We start from the raw sequence: 18,273 nt of genomic DNA on the forward strand, positions 1-18,273 counted from the left end.
TATGCAATCAAAGCACTTCTAGTCATCTTGCAGAAAGCTCTAAAGGAATCGTTATGGCCCCTGCACGCATCAAACACCAAACCCCCAGCCAAGGTCCGCCACATGATTTGTTTGCTTAATATCTAGATGTTAAGCATGGGAAGCTTCCATCCCTAGCCTTAGTGATGAAATGTTTAGGAATATTACAATTAGAACAGGGTGGGAAAGAAAGCTCCAAGTTCCTATTCCTGATTGCAGTCTAGGTGCATGTCAGGTAAAGACATAATTGGCATCGTCTGGAATGATTCCTCACCATTCCCCAGCTCTCACCCAGATGTAATGGGCTCTGAGAGGAGACTTAAACTTGTAATTATGGAACGATGTATAAATGAGGAGTGAATATCTTCAGGAGAGTTGGGAAGCGTATTGTTAAAAAAAAGGGTTGAAAGATGACTATGACACTGAAATATTTATTTTCCAAATGCCTACCTTTTTCATTGTTTGTGTGTTAGTCTTAGCCAAGACCATCTCAATAGAGTCTGGCGGGCTTGTGAAGTGGAAGGCCTCTGGATGCTGGCGGTACTTCTTCTCACTCGCAATCTCTGTTGCTTTCTTAGCCTTCTCAACGTCTAATGACCCAATCGGACTCCAACCAATCCCCCTCAGCCACTGAAGGTCGGCTTTATAATTGTTCTAGCAATTCAGAGACAGCAACACTTCAATTGTTATAAATTCTACACTGGTTCCATAAAATTAAGACAAAAATGTTATATAAAGTATCAAGTTTAACCTGAACATATATTGTATATTAATTACAACACAGAGATGTAGATGGATTTCTCATGTGCCACAATAAATGTTGATCCTACAGTACTGCAGAGTTCATTCCATTTTTGAAATATAGCCTAATTTTGTTTTGTGCCTAATATAACCTTGATTACCATGCATTATAAAATAACTAATTTATTTAGGTTATATTTATAACCTTAATTTATAACTCATGTTTACTATTTCTTACTATTATACTTTTAAAATAGTGTACAATTTATTCTGATGAAGAACAATGCAGATATATTCATTCTATTTAACAGCTTGAGGATATAAAAGCCGAACAATAATGTAGCAACCTATTATAGATTGTTGTGGGTATGTGGATTTGACAACAAGCATGTATTTTAAGTGGAAACTAAATAACACTGGTCATTAAATGCACTGAAGTTGTATTTTATTTTGCTGAAGTTACAATGAGGATGATGTTAAGAGTCCCACAAAAGACTGGACAGGCTAGGTTTAAAAAATAAGCATCACAGACGTGAATTGTCAGTGAAGATATTAAATTCAGTTCAGAACTGTAAAATAGTGTCAACAAAACAAAAGTGAGCTTACATCACTCTGTATGTTCATCATCTTTCTGGAAAGTTCCAAGTTCATGGCATCAGGTAGATATGTGAAATTGCGGAATTCTTGCTTATAGTTCACATTAGTGGCTACCTCCTGGGACTTCTTAGCAGTCATAAGACTGAGCATATCCAATGGCATGTGGTACTTGGTCTTGGTCTTTTCATAATCCTTCTTATATTCACGTTCAGACTGCAGCTTGGCTACACGCATGGAATGGACCAGCTTAGGGTCATCCTGCAAATTCTGGAAACCAATCTGCCTCCCTCTATCTTTCTCGTAAGCTTGTTTATATTTATACTGTAAGAAAGTGAAGGTCAAAAACAATTACACTTGCAAGTTTAAAAAAAAACCATCCAAATTATGACAAATCTCATTGCCCCGATCAGGGGGGAAAAAAACAGTGCTTTGAAACTATTTTCCTCCAGTTTTGAGCAGAAAACAAACCTTGAATGTAACACTCAAAAATAATGTAAGCTCATTATGGTGAAAGTTATGAGGTTGACAAGCTTTTGTAAAGCTTGGTTGATTCATATCCAAACTTTGCACAGACTCAAAACAGTTGATTCATATCCAAACTTTGCACAGACTCAAAACAGTAGGTTATATCATTGTGATGTTTATTAAAGAGATACCTTTAAAATGCTTTAGAAAAATATAAGGAACAGTAGAATATGTAGGCCAATTGTTTCTCCTTGCCTGCTTCATCATTTAAGAAGATCATGGATCAACCTCTGCCTCAACTATATCTTCCCACATTATCACCATGTCCCTTTGCATCCAAAATCTGTTGATGCCTGTCTTGATTTTACTCAATTACTGACCATCCACAGCTCTCTGAGCTGGAGAATTTCAAACTTAGGAGGTGCATTCAAAAATAGCAACATAATATATTGTTTATTGTGCTGGTGGCCAGGTTCTTAACCTGTTACCCTATCCATACCTACATTATAAAATTGTAACAGAACAATTCCCTCAATTTAAACTGGTTCATACAGAACAAAATTCAGGTAAAATCCTTAATCACTGTTGATTTTGCTCTTAACCAGTGTAATGGTTACTGTTTGGCCTTGGAACGTTGGTTTCAGGATGGGAAAGATGACCACATCTCTTGCAATTTGAAGCAATTGAATAATAAAGTCCATATGATTAATTCACTTGAACATTACGCTAACTAGCAAAGTGCAACTGTATGTAAACTGTTAAGGAGGCAGCAGAAAGAATTCTCAACATCATGCAGGTGGTCACTTGCACAGGACCATTTTTATAGAGGAGGAACTGGTACAAAATAAGACAAAGGGAGGTCATGGATTTCATGACCACTGCAAAACACTTACATCACTAGCAATATTAGTTGAGGCTTTGGCAGCTTTGATCGGAATGGCATCAGCTCGGAGATCATGTCCCTTCTTCTTATCCTCTTCCATGCTCTGCCTGTACATTTTCTATAAAGGAGGACAATATAAACTAAAATTATTGGATTTTTCTAGACAAAGTAAACTAAATCAAGCAAGTCAAGGAAGTGTACAAAAAGGTGATACAAAGCTACTAGCTTTTTTCTCTAAGCATTTTTACTTAATAGAACTAAACTTACTGCACTATCAGTCATTCATTATCGTGCCAGTTTTTAAGTGAAAGTTTCAGAAAATCATATATATCTGCAACACAAAAACAAGGCCATTTGACCCATTGTACTAGTGCTAGTTTTTTTGAACATTTGCTCTCATGTTTCGTCCATAACCTGATTAGTTCTTCATCTTCAAATACCTGTCTAAATCACCTCTAAATTAAATTCAGGACTCAGTTTCCACCTTTTCAGAAAGAGCTCAACAAATTTAAGTGAAGAAAATTTCCCTTCTCTTCCAGATGTTTAGCCAAGAATTGTATTATTGGTTCACTGGTCCAAGGTAACAGGTTTTCTCCAACCCTTCTATTATAATCGCTCACTATCTCTTTGGTTATGTCAGAATCTCCAATGTTCTAAGGATGGGTGTCCTAACATTTTGAAAATCTTAACAACTGAGACCCTCCTCCAATGTAACAACATGATAAACATCATCCTCTGATCTGCAGATTCACAACGTTCCAGCTGAGAACCAGTTTGCAATTCATAAAGTATTAGCATAACCTCTTTGTTTTTAGATTCTATATCTCTACTACATACTCAAGTTTTAGTCATTTTATCAAGCTGTCCTACCATCTTTAAGGATTTGTGTATATGGAGACCAAGATATTTTCACTTTATTTTTAGAAGAATGGCATACAATTTAAATCCAGATTGTGACTGAACAGTTCATCAGACAGGGCAAAAATGTCTGACAGGTACAGTACAACAACATAATTTCAGGCCCTTTACTTTAACAACTGCACTTAACATGTCACTATTTTTTCATTTGTTTCAAACTCAAATATTGTTGTTTCAGGTTCTCCAGAGGATAGGGGCAGTGATTCTATCTACTTTTTCTTTATTTGCTGGAATCTGAAAGAGAATAATTAAATTGTTGTTTCATCCTCTGTAGCTGGTCCAATTTTGGCTTTTCAGTGATACCCAGTACAAATTGTCTTCTATTGATATTTGATTTCACAGTGGATCTTTGAATCAGAAAGTTAATGACTCTTGTGTCTACTCAGGTATATTATTTCTGAGTATTCAAGGGGACTATTAATGTGAAGTACTTTTATTGGCTACCATCTTACAGACAAATACTCCTGGATCCATTTTAAAGTACATACTTGCCTGACTTTCCTTGTATTAACTTAAATTGGAGTGACTTGCTTTGCTAAATCAGACTTTCAATCCACTTGTATGTAGCCAATATATATGAGAATAGGGACGAATTCAGGTTAATGCACTCTGCTTACCTCACTGATGTTATACTGGTTTACTTTAGCTAGAGCAATTTCTGGTGTGTCTGGCATCACATGGACTTGTGTCTTGTCTTTTTCCCAGGCTTCCTTGTACAAATGCTGCAGAATAATAATTGTTGATAAGTAATGGGTGCTCTCAAGGATAATGAAGTACCATCCACAATCAATGTTTTTTAAGAAAAGATCTTCTTACCCTATTCATGATTTTGGCATTGACCTTTGCCAACTCCATAGGCATGGATTCCATATCAATGGTGTATTTTAAAGTCTCTGGGTGTTGACGATATCTTTTCTCACACAGGATATTTGAAGCTCGCTTGTTCTTTTCATCCTCCAGTGAGCCAATGGACATCCAGCCCATACCTCTCAAAAAGCCAGTGTACTCTGACTTATAGAGAAGCTGAAATAACAGACAGAAAGGTTACAAGAATGCCAGAAGGCCAAAAATATGTAAATGAATCAGCTTGTGTAAAAGTATTACTCATTGCTATAAAGAGTAAGAAGGTCCGACAGAAGAGTTGAGACACCAAAGCAAATGCAAGGATGAAAGTTGACATAATAGAGGCCGGCACGATGTCGACAATTATAAATATGCTGCAAACTCTGCATTATTGACGAGTTTGTTGGGTAACTGAGGTCTTCTTCTTAATCTTTGCTTCCTTGACTGGCATTTTTCATCACAGCACCTTGGAAAATATCTGACCCTATTCCACCATGACTCAGAATGAAACAGAAGTTTTCTGAAATCATAGATACAGCCCGTCATTGGGTTAAGGGAGGACCACTTCACGTCTCAATTTGTGTCATTAAAGGTACATGCATTGTGTGAATAAAACTCCCACTTTGTTTTTACTGTGTCCTGTAGTGCACTAAAGCAAAGATTGTTGCACCAATGTAGTGACATCACATAAATGCAAGATACATGTTTTCTACTATGATTGGCTGCAATTAAACCATCCTGTCCAGCTCTATATCTTAAGCAAATCTAATAGCCACGATTTACATCTGTAGAATTTTTGAAACCAACAGGACAGGTAGATAAACAGGTTAAGACAATATGTAGGATGCTTATCTTTATTAGTCAAGAATTGAATACAAGAGTAGAGAGATTATATTAGAGCTGTAGAGAATGTTGGTGAGGCCACAGCTGGAATACTGTGTGTTCTGATAGCCACACCATAGGAAGGATGTGATTGCACTAGAGAGGTTGCAGAAAAGATTCACCACGATGTTGCCTGGGCTGGAGTGATTCAGCTATGAAGACAGACTAGACAGGCTGGGGTTATTTTTCTTAGAGCAGAGAAGGCTGGAAGAGGTGTCCAAAGTTCTGAGGGATGATTAAGAAGATAGGAAGAAAGCTTTCCTTTCAGCAAAGGGATCAATAGCTAGAGGCACAGTTTTAAGGTAAGGAGCAGGAGGTTTAGAAGGAATCTAAAGAAAAACCTTTTACCCAGAAAGTGTAGGTATCTGAAATTCAATGGCTAAAAGCACAGTAGAAACAGGAACCCTCAAGTTATTTTAAAACTATTTAGGTGAGCACTTGAAATCCATAACATTCAAGGCGACAGGTCATGTGCTGGAAAACGGGATTAGAATGGATAGATGTTTGATGGCCGGTATGGACACAATGGGCCATAGGACCTTTTTTCCATGCTGTAAAAACTCTGACTCTCTATGACTCTAAAAAACAGATACAATTACATCAGGCAATTGGGGTTATCATATGGAAATCATTAGTGCAAACTCAGCAAGAAGGACAAAACCCTTCATCTAAAACTAAAGTTATAATTTAATGATGCAAAAAAAATTGCTTATTTGTTCAGTTATTTTCTAGTATTATTAGTCACAATGGCATGGGAATTCTAGGGATGTGTACGTTTAGAACAATAGAACAATACAGCGCAGAACAGGCCCTTTGGCCCCAACATATGGTTTGAGTACTATATGCAGAGCCTTACCCTTACTAATTTCACACAGTGATATAAGTAGCAACTGTAAATGGAGCTTGCCCTTAGATCCATTTTAACCTTTCCTCATTTTACTTTAACAATTTCATAACAGATATGTTTGAAAGATCTACAACAACCCTGCGTAACTCCACAAAGCACTGACAGAATGAAGAAAATAGACATATTTGTTCTATCAGAAAAACAACCAATGTACTTCAAGTTTGTCTAATGTAGAAACTATTCTTTAACCATTTCCACATTTCGTTGAATCTTTGACATCTATTCGAGCAAGCAGACAGGATGTCCATTTATTATCTCTTTAGTAATTTTTAGTCATAGTGCTTGAGGGATAAATGTCACTTAGGAACTTGGGGAAACTTCTTACTTTTCTTCAAATAATTAATGGGATCTTACATAGACTTTGAAAGACAAAGAGACTTCGTCAAGTAACATAAAAATGACCACACTACTACTTCTTGCACGTCAGCAGTGACTTTACATCAATAAAAGCATATGGTTTTTATTTTGCAAAGTGCTTCAGAACATCCTGAGCAGATGAAAGGCACAGTATGAATGCAAGTCCTTTCTCTGCCGACTACTGCACTGAAATGTTTAGAGTCATAGAGATGTACTGCACGGAAACAGATCCTTCGGTCCAACATGTCCATGCCGACCAGATATCCCAACCCAATCTAGTCCCACCTGCCAAGACCCAGCCCATACTCTTTATATTATGTGCACAGGCAAGAAAAGAATTTGAACCCACAATTACTTGACTCCGAAGAAAGAAGACAATGACTCAGTGGAATTCCCAAAACCAGTTGTTGAGTCCAATTATCCTCTCTGTTGCTCAGCAACTCACTATCTTAACTAACTGATCTAATGGGAATGAAGGAACTGAGCTGATAGTGTATATTAAGCATTCATTGCCTTGGTAGCAGAGTCATTCCCTCTTCTGCACATGAAGTATTGATATAAAATGTACAACACTGGAACTGATAAAGGTCTAATAATTTCACTTTAATCACTTACATCACTCTGTATGTTCATCATGTTCCTGGCCAGTTCCAAGTTCATTGCATCAGGAGGAATTATATAGCGATGGATGAGGCGCTTGTAGTTGATGTTGCTGGCTACTTCCTGAGACTGTTTAGCAGCTGTAATACTGACCATGTCCATCGGTGTATTGTACTTTGTCTTAGACTTCTGATAATCTTTTTTGTACTCACGATCCGATTGAAGTTTGGCAACATTCATGAAGTGGACAAGCTTGGGGTCATCCTGCAGGCTACGGAAACCAATGTGTTTTCCCTTTGCCTTTTCGTAGGCAAGCTTGTATTTATACTAACAAAAAACAGCACAAGTATTACTTGAGACAGCTCTTATTATGCACAATAGGTTTGTTACATTTAACTTGTGTCTGCATAATTGTTTCCTCATATTGTTCTCATCTAACCATAATGCTGTTCTCTGATGTGAAATTTGCTATACGTGATGTAATGGTCACGTTCATTTCAAAGGCTTTTGAATCTTTAGGGATTACTACCTCAGTATCTGGGATTATGTTGAGTTCAAGAGAGAAAAAAAACATTATTTATGATGCATGCATTGGGAAAGGGTACTATGATACCATAGAATTTTTATCCATTAATATTTAAAACTAAAAGATCCCGGGCAGTATACTGATAACCAATACTGGCTTCCAGATCTGCAGAGCAGATGTAGGATGAGGTTGATCAGCAGTAATGGAAAGTAGGGAAATCTGTTTAAGCTTTCTTTCTTTTGTTGTTGACTTATTAAGCAAGTATACATTTCTGTTCACAAACTTTAATTCTGCTATTTCAATTGGTAACACCAATAAAAATCAAGAACTTCTGTGCAAAGCAAATAAGAAATAAGAATGCTGGGAATAAGTTTATATGTTATAATTCAATCAAATGCAAAGAATATATGTATTGCAATTTCTATCATATGTACTTGCGTGAAAAGCCCAATTTGCTTGAGACCAATGGATTAGCTCAAATGTCATGGGGTGAAAATGAACATGGGTAAACTGCAATGGAATAAACTAAAATCTAACAAAATTCTAATTATGATTCAAAACCTGATTAATTTAATAATCTGATAGGTAAAAACCAAAGGTAAACACTGAAATGCTTGGATTTTAGCACTCACTTTCAAAAATATTACTTTCATAATCAAAAGATTAAAATCGTCAAGAATATACCTTGGTTCTGAAATTCTGGGGCTTCTGAACCCCAAAGAATTGAAACTGAAAAATTAATTATAATAAAACTAAGGAAAAATACTTTTTTAGTTTTTGCAAGCAGTAATCATTCAACTTCAACCGAAGGCCAATTTAAAACAAATAAGATACTGTCGGTTTTGCAATAACGTGGTAGTTCCTTTCTTGTGCAACCATGTGTTATAAAAAAATCTTGTAACAGTAGCACCATTTAAACTAATGGAAGTGGAATCGCGTTATAACAAGTATACACTTAAAAGTTTAAAGTTTAGAAACAGAGTTCCCAATTCGTCAATCATTATAGTGAATACGCATTAATGAATTGTGCGTCATAACAGAACGACCTGTAATCCAAACCATCTATTATCCTCTGTACAATGACTGTAATAGTATCTGCTGCATGGGAACATGTATATGGTTTATATGACAACACTGAAACTTAGCTGTCCTAGGGTGTAATTGTATATCAGATGATATCTGGTAACAATATCAGAAAAAATAAACTTACATCACTGGCTATATCCCTATTGGCCTTCGCTGCTTTTATTGAAATGGCATCAGGCATCAGGTTATAGCCTTTCTTCTTTGCATTTTCCCAGCCAGATCTGTATAATTTCTGAAAAAAAAGGAGCCGGAAAAAGGAAATCGATATTAACATTTGTTATTTGATGAACTGGATCCCGTTATCTGCTTTATCATAAAATACTTGTGAATCCTTCAAGAATTACTATTCACTTTCTAATTTCACATCTAACTGGCTTAGCGTTAATGTTTAACATTATATTCTTTCATAGAACATAGAAAAGTACAGCATAGAACAGGATCTTTGGCCCACGATGTTGTGCCGAGATTTAAACCTAATGTAAAATATAGTAACAACCTATGCAAACCTCAACTCACTGCTATCTATGTGCATGTCCAGCAGTTGCTTAAATGTCCCCAATGACTCTGCTTCCACCACACCGCTGGCAACGCATTCCATGCATTCACAACTCTCTGTGTATAAAACTTCCCTCTGACGTCTCTTTTATACCTTCCTCCTAATATCTTCAAACTATGACTTCTCGTACCAGTCAATCCTGCCCTGGGGAAATGTCTCTGGCTATTGACTCTATCTATCCTCTCATTATTTTGTACACCTCTATCAGGTCTCCTCTCTTCCTCCTTCTCTCCAGAGAGAAAAGTCCAAGCCTATTCAACCTTTCTTCATAAGGCAAGCACTCCAGTCCAGGCAGCATCCTAGTAAACCTTCTTTGCACCCTCTCCAAAGCCTCTGTATCTTTCCTATGGTAGGGTGACCAGAATTGGACACAATATTCCAAGTGTGGCCTCACCAGGGACTTGTAGAGCTGCAGCAAAACCTCATGGCTCTTAAACTCTATCTCCCTGTTGATGAAAGCCAAAACACCATATACTTTCTTAACAACTCTTTCCACTTGCGTGGCAACTTTGAGGGATCTATGTACTTGCACACCCAGATCCCTCTGTTCCTCCACACTGCCAAGAATCCTGCCTTTCATCCGATATTCAGCATTCAAGTTCAACCTTCCAAAATGCATCACTTCGCATTTATCCAGGTTGAACTCCATCTGCCATTTCTCAGCCCAGCTCTGCATCCTGTCTGTCGTACTGCTGCCTATAGTAGCCCTCTATACTATCAACAATACCTCCAACCTTTGTGTAATCTGCAAATTTACTAACCCACGTCTCAACTTCCTCATCCAAGTCATTTATAAAAACTACAAAGAGCAGAGGCCCAAGTACAGAGCCCTGCGGGACTCAACACTCAACTCTGTCCTCCAGGTAGAATACTTTCCATCTACAATCACTCCCTGCCTTCTGTCAGCCAGCCAATTCTGAATCCAGATAGCCAAATCTCCCTGTATCCCATATGTCCTGACTTTATGAATGGGTCTACCATGGGGAACCCTATGAAATGCCTTGCTGAAATCCATATACACCACATCCACTGCTCGACCTTCGTCGACCTATCTTGACACCTCCTCAAAGAACTCAATAAGATTTGTGAGGCATGACCTGCCCCTCACAAAGCCATGCTGACTACCTTTAATCACACTATGCTTTGCTAAATAGTCATAAATCCTATCCCTCAGAATTCTTTCCAAAACTTTGCTGACCACAGACGCAAGACTGACTTGTCTGTAATTGCCAGGGATTTCCCTATTACCCTTCTTGAAAAGAGGAACAACATTCGCCTCCTCCCAATCCTCCGGTACGACTCCCGTGGAGAGTGAGGAGGCAAATATCCTTGCCAGAGGCTTAGCAACCTCCTTTCTCGCTTCCCGGAGCAGCCAAGGATAAATCTGGTCTGACCCTGGGGACTTATCAATCTTAATGTTTTCCAAAATTTATAGCACATCAACTTCATCAATCTTGATCTGGTCAAGACTGTATGCAAGCTCCTCTAAGTTTTCATTTACAACGAGTTCCCTTTCCTTGGTGAAAACCTAAGCAAAAAACTTATTTAGGGCCTCCTATACCTCTTCAGACTTCAGGCACATGTTCCCTCCACTATCCCTGATCAGCCGTACCTTCTCCCTGATCATTCTCTTATTCCTCACGTATGCTAGGTATTCCTCCACCAAAGGAAAAATAACTACATCTGTCTTATTAAATCTCTTCATGCGATTAGAGAACTAGAACTGATCGCCCTCTAAACTCAAGGGAATAGAAGGCAATTGATCCTCATTGATCAACCTTGGTATCACTCCAGTGAATCTGCTGTTCAAGGCAAATAAATATTACCTGCCATTTATTCTAAAATCTAAAAGCACTCCCTCATTTTTAGATTCCATCTCTCCTGGTAAAGGTCTCATTCTTGTGACCCATTTTATCACCTTTTGGTTTTATAATGAGTCTTGCATCTCTTTGCTCCTCTACAGATTCCCAGCATCTCACTACTAAGACAATTTTCCAGTTTATCTTTTCCAAATGGATGACTTCAAACCTCGCGACATGCAACTTTACCTGGTATTGTTTATCCCATTCATGCTAAGCTATGAATTTTATAATTTTGACACCAGTGTTTGCTAAGTTAGCTTTCAAAGTTTGAAAAATAATCCCTCAGCAACTGGATTCACCAGCAATCACAGTTTGATCACAGAAACAGTAGAAGCCATAGGTTATTTTCATTTTTTGTCACAATTCAGTGATGACTTACCTCACTCATATTCATTTGATTGACTTTGGATAACACAATTTCTGGTGTATCAGGCATAACATGGACTTTGTTCTTATCTTCATCCCAAGCTTGAGTGTATAATTTCTGTCAAAAAGTAGGAACAATTCCCATGATATTAAAAGAAAGTTGAATGAATTGGGCTCGAGATAGCAGCAATCGTGAACGTTTTACCAAGGAGAGCCTTCCAGCTCAGCCTATGGTAGAGCATAACTCCCTGCCACAGTTAGATCGCTAGGTAGTTCTCAGCTCAAACATGTCATTCTGTGGAGTGGTGGGAATTGGAAGGTTCTGTAGGTAGCGCAGAAATCCTTCCAACATCAGGAGAGCACTCATCTTCAGTCAGGCATTTATTAGTATTTCATGTAACAACAACTGTGTCTTTCACAATGGATAATTTGTTGTAATATCAGAAGAACAGACTCAGTCTCTCCTAATTCCACTCCTTCCACCTCTGCCATGAGTGATCCAATTGATAAAGCCAGAAAAGACACCAACCCAAACGTACCATTAGGCTCCAGAATTGTGTCTGTGTATGTGTGTGTGTGTGTGTCTGTGTGAGTCTGTGTCTGTCTGAGTGTGTGCTTTGTATCAGCTATAAGTCAAAAACTCTCACATTTGAGTGTTTGGCTCAAATTCACCTTGAGGACAAAAATTAAGGCTGGAACTTCAGTGCAGTTCTGAAACTGCACTCTTTCATGGTATCATCGAATCCCTACAGTGTGGAAGCAAGACATTTGGCCTACACTGACCCTCTGAAGAGTGCCCCACCTAGACCTATCCCCTACCCTCTCCCAGTAACCCTGCATTTCCCATAACTCATCCACATAACCTACACATCCCTGGATACTATGGGGCAATTTAGCATGGCCAATCCAATTAGTATGAACATCTTTGGACTGTGAGAGGAAATCGGAGTACCCATAGGAAACAATGTAAACTCGGGGAGAATGTGCAAACTCCACACAGACAGTCAAATCAAACCCAGGTGGAATCAAACCCAGGTCCCTGGAGCTGCGAGGCAACAATGCTAACCACTGAGTCACAGTGCCACCCCAGATGAAATTGATATAAGACTGACATTTTCATCTGTCTACAGATGGAATTGGAAATTTCTGTGCAGTACTCTGATAGAGCAGGGGTGTTATCCCCGGTGTGTGTCCTGGACAATATTTAACCTACAATCAATATTACAAATCAAGCAGATTGTTTGGTCAGTATCAATTGCTGTTTGTGAAGGTTTTGTTGTGTGCAAATTAAATGCCCTATTTCCGACATTTCAACAAGGACTGGAGCCGGTAGCATAGATGACAAGGATGTGGTGCAAAGCAAAGCCAATAATGTGGACTCAATTCCGTAGATTGTTATGGTCTTTCATGAAGATCGCCTACTCATATTTCCCCATGCTTGTGGAATGGTTTCCCTTAGGCAACACCTAACTAGATTTAATTGACTATGGCTCCCTACCTTAAAATGGTGACTACATTTCAAAAAGTACTTTGTTGAACATAAAGTGCTTTGGATGTCTGATGATCATGAAGGCGGTGTTATATAAATTCAAGACTTGTTTTCGTACTAGGAAGAGTTATAGTTGCAGCTATATGGTTGGCTTAGCTGCCTAGAGCTAGGAATGAATCACCAGAGTTATTGTATGTTACTCAGTACATTCAGAAGATGCAGAAACTGCTCGAGAAGAACAAAGGACTTAGCTGAGGTGTACCTGAGGACCTATGTCCTTCAAAGGAAAGAGGCAATTCACAATTCAAATCTTTAAAAATTGATGCAGAGGAGGATTACGTCCAGGGTAACCTTTACCTTGTTCATTATCTGTGCATTAGTCTTGGCCAAAACCATTTCAAGAGAATCAGGGATGCTTGTGAATGCAAAGTTTTCTGGATGTTGGCGGTATTTCCTCTCACTTGCTATGTCTGTTGCTTTCTTTGCCTTCTCTACATCCAAGGAGCCAATAGGAACCCAGCCAAGACCTTTAAACCAGGTATTATAATCCAATTTGTAATTATTCTGCAAAGAGAAATCAGAACAAAGCACTTTGAGTGAAATAGTACAAACAGGCAGATTTAACAGATTCTTTTATTTGCATTTTAGAATGCTCACAGACAAATGCCCAGTATCCAAAATAAAAGCCATAACAGTTGGCTGTGTGATGAAAACTATGCTACATTAAGAATTAATTGGCTTTCAGACCAGAGTCCCATTAGTGTTTAATGTGAGAGGATAGTTGGTGAAGTATAGAACAAAATACTCATTAACAAAGCAACTTGGAAATATTGGGCTGAATCTTACATTTTCCTTGACAAACTATTGGTTTTATCAGGTATCAAGGAGTGTATCTCTCCACAGGCCCAGTGAGTTTTCTTATCGTATTTTATCAAACTGACCATATTAACTACCTACCCCACTATTATGGTTCCTCTCCTGCAATTTCTGCCCCATCCTACCACCTGACCTTACAAGAGCAATTTGCCACTGCCGCAATGGGCTGGCATTCCTGGCACTGGCTCCATCATGAAAAGGTATTGCACCTGCGGCCAAACCATTATTAGTCCAGAGCTGTCCTTCATTGCTCCTGATATTTGGCCCAGTCTTGACAAAGAAGGGAAAGTTGATGCCTCATTTAATGGACAGGGACCTGATGGTCCTGGTGAATGGGGTGATACAGATAAAGAATGTTCCTTTCTACCAGGACCAGAGGAAACCATGACACCTGGTCTGAGGTTGCTACCTGGATTAGTGCAGTCTCAGACATGTGGAGATTGCTCAGCAATGCCCTTCTCCACTCTGCCAGGCTAAGTGTCACCATCTTCCTTCCAATGCCTTTTTCTCACTTTTTCTCTGCTACTCTATCCATCTCCCACCAAGGCCCATACTCTATCACTCATACCGTTGCCTGCAACATCTTCTCTCACTTGCTGTTGTCCATCCCAAACTACGACATCATTAACTCTGCATTCCCACAGCACTAGGAGAAAGTGAGGACTGCAGATGCTGGAGATCAGAGCTTAAAAATGTGTTGCTGGAAAAGCGCAGCAGGTCAGGCAGCATCAAAGGAGCAGGAGAATCGACGTTTCGGGCATAAGCCCTTCTTCAGGAATTCCTGAAGAAGGGCTTATGCCCGAAACGTCGATTCTCCTGCTCCTTTGATGCTGCCTGACCTGCTGCGCTTTTCCAGCAACACATTTTTAAGCTCTGATCTCCAGCATCTACAGTCCTCACTTTCTCCTAGTTGATTTTAAACTACTGAAAATCCTCTTGCAAGGGTGCCTTCCTTGAAGAAGCTCTCCCATTCCCACAGCACTGCCAACTCACTTAATTGAGACCCTTCCCAGTTACATCAAAAGTTACAAGTGTGTCTTGCATTTTCATCTCCAATAATAGCTGCCTCTTTCTCACTCTAGGAGAATATAGCTCACTACAGGGGCTGAAAGACTCAAAACATGTTATTAAATCAACCAGCTTGCTTTAAGCCATTAAATTCCAGATCATAACTTGTCGGGTGAAGACGTTTCTCCTCATCTTCCGTCTGGTTCTTTTGTTGATTATCTTAAAACTGTCTCCTCTGGTTATGATCCTTCTTAATTAATCTGTTAAAACCCTTTAAAATTTTGAACACCTGTATTAAATCTCTCCATATCACTCTTTGCTTTGAGGATAAGAAACCTGGCCTCCCGAATCTCCACACGGAAATAAAATTCCTCATCTTTACTTGAATTCTGAATCTCCTCTTTTCTGCACATCCTTAAGTACTTAGAGATTAATGAGACAGCATTTCATCCTCAGAGACAGATACTATCCTGGATTTCAATAACATTACAGATTTATTTCATGTGGTAAAGTGGGTTTGCTTACATCACTCTGTATGTCCATCATGTTCCTGGACAGTGCCACGCTCATGGCGTCTGGCAAATAGGTGTAGTTGTGGATTAAATTCCTGTAGTTGCTGTTGCTGGCCACTTCCTGGGATTTCTTGGCAGAGGTAATATTGAGCATATCAGGTGGGGTGTGATATTTGGTTTTGCTCTTCTCGTAGTCTTTCTTGTATTCACGTTCAGACTGAATCTTGGCGATGTGCATGGAATGGACCAGCTTAGGGTCATCTTGGAGGCTGCGGAAGCCAACATGTTTACCTTTTTGCTTCTCGTAGGCTGCTTTATATCGATACTATAATGAGAAAGTAGAAAGTTAATATGATCAAGTATAATTGTGCTATACAATTCACAGTTATATCTGTGCTTAAGTGTTATTGTGAAATGTCCTAATGTGTACAAGATGAAAAGTTTCAACAAAATGCATTTTTTTGCAATATCACCTCTAATGATGATCTAAATGCATGCTAGTGAGCTCTTATTGTTTAATTTTTTCTTAATTATACATTTTCTACAGTGGAAAGATGTACAATGCATCTTGTTTTCTGCCTATTTAAGTTATGATTCAAACAGGTTTTATGGGCAGTTTTTTTTGTTCATTCACTCTTAAGACACACTATATGAATTGCCTAGTGTATCATCTGTGCTATGAAACTAATTAGTGATTAACATTTGCATCAAAACTGAAATTTAAATAATTCACTAGGAATGACATCATGAGTATAGAGCTATTAAAATGAAACAGGGGGCCATTCCACATTGCAGCTTGGAAACATTTCATTCAATTGCTTTTTTCCCTAAATAAGCCCTTCTCTAATCACAAGATCTTACTTGTACCCCATATTATTTAATATCTTTATATTTTTTGAAGCAGCTATTTGAATTGAATGGAAAAATAATTCATCAACTTTTCGTTAGCAATATTTCATAGCAAAGAAGTAGAAATGTTAACTGCCTTCCATGCAAACTAATCTTTCTAAACTCCCTTTTCATTGCTTTTATTTTGATTTCAAATGTTTTCCTCTCATTACCACCTTGTTAAATGCTGTCTGGATTTCCTGATGGCAATGATGGTGGAAGTGTTACCCTACATTGTCATTACTCCACTGAACACGACAACGGCTTCAGGATTCCAGACGTGAAGCAACACAGAAGTGTAGATATTGCTGCTGGTGATTCAGCTCTCCACTACAAGTCGTGCTTTTGGGACCCCACCCAAATTGCTTGGCTTAGGCTCAGACTTAAATGGGCATCAGAGAAAAGTAAGATCCACGCCACATGTACTGTTGGGTCTTTGTAGGCTTTTATCAATTTCAATAGTAAGTATTATTACTCCACTGTTTAATACAACATCTGGCCTAGCTTTTATGTGCTTTGCCTCATGTGAGAAAAGAACATCATCCAATTAGACATTTTGGCAGCTTTTCTGGCACTTAAACTAACTTCTATTCAGTTATATGTTTTATATATATAATCCCCATTCCTCCGTTTCTACGCTACATTTGTATGCCCACCTCCCATTCCTATGTTTAAAACTGTATGACCAAATGATATAAACTGTATTTGCGATCAATAGTCCCACCTGTTAACTATGTCTTTATCATTTTTCCTCTTTATTTCACAATTCATTACAGCAAAAACTGCAAATTTGCTATCATTTTGACTATACCCAATTCCAGATCACCTCACCAGCACCAGTCAATGCCAGATATCACTGGTTGATGTCTGATAAATGAAATATTCTTTTTAACTGATGTTTGCTTCCTATCACCTTTTTTTAAACAATGTTGTTGCATTGTCTTAAATTCCATGTGCCTAAATTCTAGCTGCCTTTTGAAAATCTATTTCACAGACTATTATAAGGCAGAGAAGAAGGCCATTCAGTCTATCGCATCTATGCTAGCAGTTCAAATTGCAATCCATTTAGTCCCATTCTTCTTCACTATCCCAAATTCATCTCCTTGATATTACCACACAATTTTGTTTTGAAATCATTGACCATTTCTCATTAGCAGTAAGTTCCAGATGATGACCGTTGGCTACATAAAAAAGTATTTCTTTATATCAGCCCTGCATCTGTTACTCAAAACCTTAAATCTGAGACCCATGGTCCTTATTTCAGAAGCCAATGGGAACTGTCTTATTTCGTATAGGACATTAATAGATTCTCTTATCTATGTCATTGAGTTGAGGAAAGGACTGTCCTAAGTGAATTAGATGGTCTAAATTACACTAAAAAATGAATTTACTCACATCACTTGCAATGTTTCTTGAAGCTTTGGCTGCAACAATTGGAATGGCATCTTCCCGGATATCATGGCCTTGAGCTATTGTCTTCAGCCAGGCTTGCTTATAGCGTTGCTTGAAAAGAAAACATGAAGAATAATTTTAGGCTAGCTTGGTTAAATAATTATGGAGCATAATGAATTATCAGTTCATTTATGTGACATTCTTATCAAGTCATACACAAAATGGTCACACACCATGGAGTTTGAAGAGCTTGAGAATTAATTACCATTGTATTTCAAGCTGAATTGTAGATTGTACTAAATAGTTGTCAGATGGTTTATGCCTGAAGTCTCTGTGCCACATCTAGCTGTGTTTGATTAGATTACAGTGTGGAACAGGCCATTTGGCTCAACAGGTCCACACTGACCCTCCGAAGAGTAACCGCGCAGACCCATTCCTCTACCCTATATTTACCCCTGACTAGGACGGCACGGTGGCTCAGTGGTTAGCACTGCTGCCTCA

At 38.5% G+C, this 18,273-nt stretch overlaps 1 protein-coding gene across 38 annotated transcripts in view; it reads right to left on the reverse strand.

Annotated features, from left to right (window-relative positions):
- Positions 1-18,273, reverse strand: part of neb (nebulin) — a 297,385-nt gene that overhangs the window by 195,565 nt on the left and 83,547 nt on the right. For all 38 annotated transcript variants that reach the window (XM_087989288.1, XM_087989277.1, XM_087989285.1 and 35 more), the window contains 11 exons: positions 17,776-17,883; positions 15,506-15,817; positions 13,454-13,660; positions 11,621-11,725; positions 8,948-9,055; positions 7,227-7,538; positions 4,439-4,645; positions 4,240-4,344; positions 2,715-2,822; positions 1,366-1,677; positions 469-672 (listed from right to left, as the gene is read on the reverse strand). In XM_087989288.1, the coding sequence (XP_087845414.1) occupies positions 469-672; positions 1,366-1,677; positions 2,715-2,822; positions 4,240-4,344; positions 4,439-4,645; positions 7,227-7,538; positions 8,948-9,055; positions 11,621-11,725; positions 13,454-13,660; positions 15,506-15,817; positions 17,776-17,883 (2,088 nt within the window). The remainder of the gene's footprint in view (positions 1-468; positions 673-1,365; positions 1,678-2,714; positions 2,823-4,239; positions 4,345-4,438; positions 4,646-7,226; positions 7,539-8,947; positions 9,056-11,620; positions 11,726-13,453; positions 13,661-15,505; positions 15,818-17,775; positions 17,884-18,273) is intronic.

The sequence above is a fragment of the Chiloscyllium plagiosum genome, unplaced genomic scaffold, assembly GCF_037043375.1.
Source record: "Chiloscyllium plagiosum isolate Xiang-an unplaced genomic scaffold, Cpla_swu_hap1 HiC_scaffold_7, whole genome shotgun sequence".
NCBI lineage: Eukaryota > Metazoa > Chordata > Chondrichthyes > Orectolobiformes > Hemiscylliidae > Chiloscyllium > Chiloscyllium plagiosum.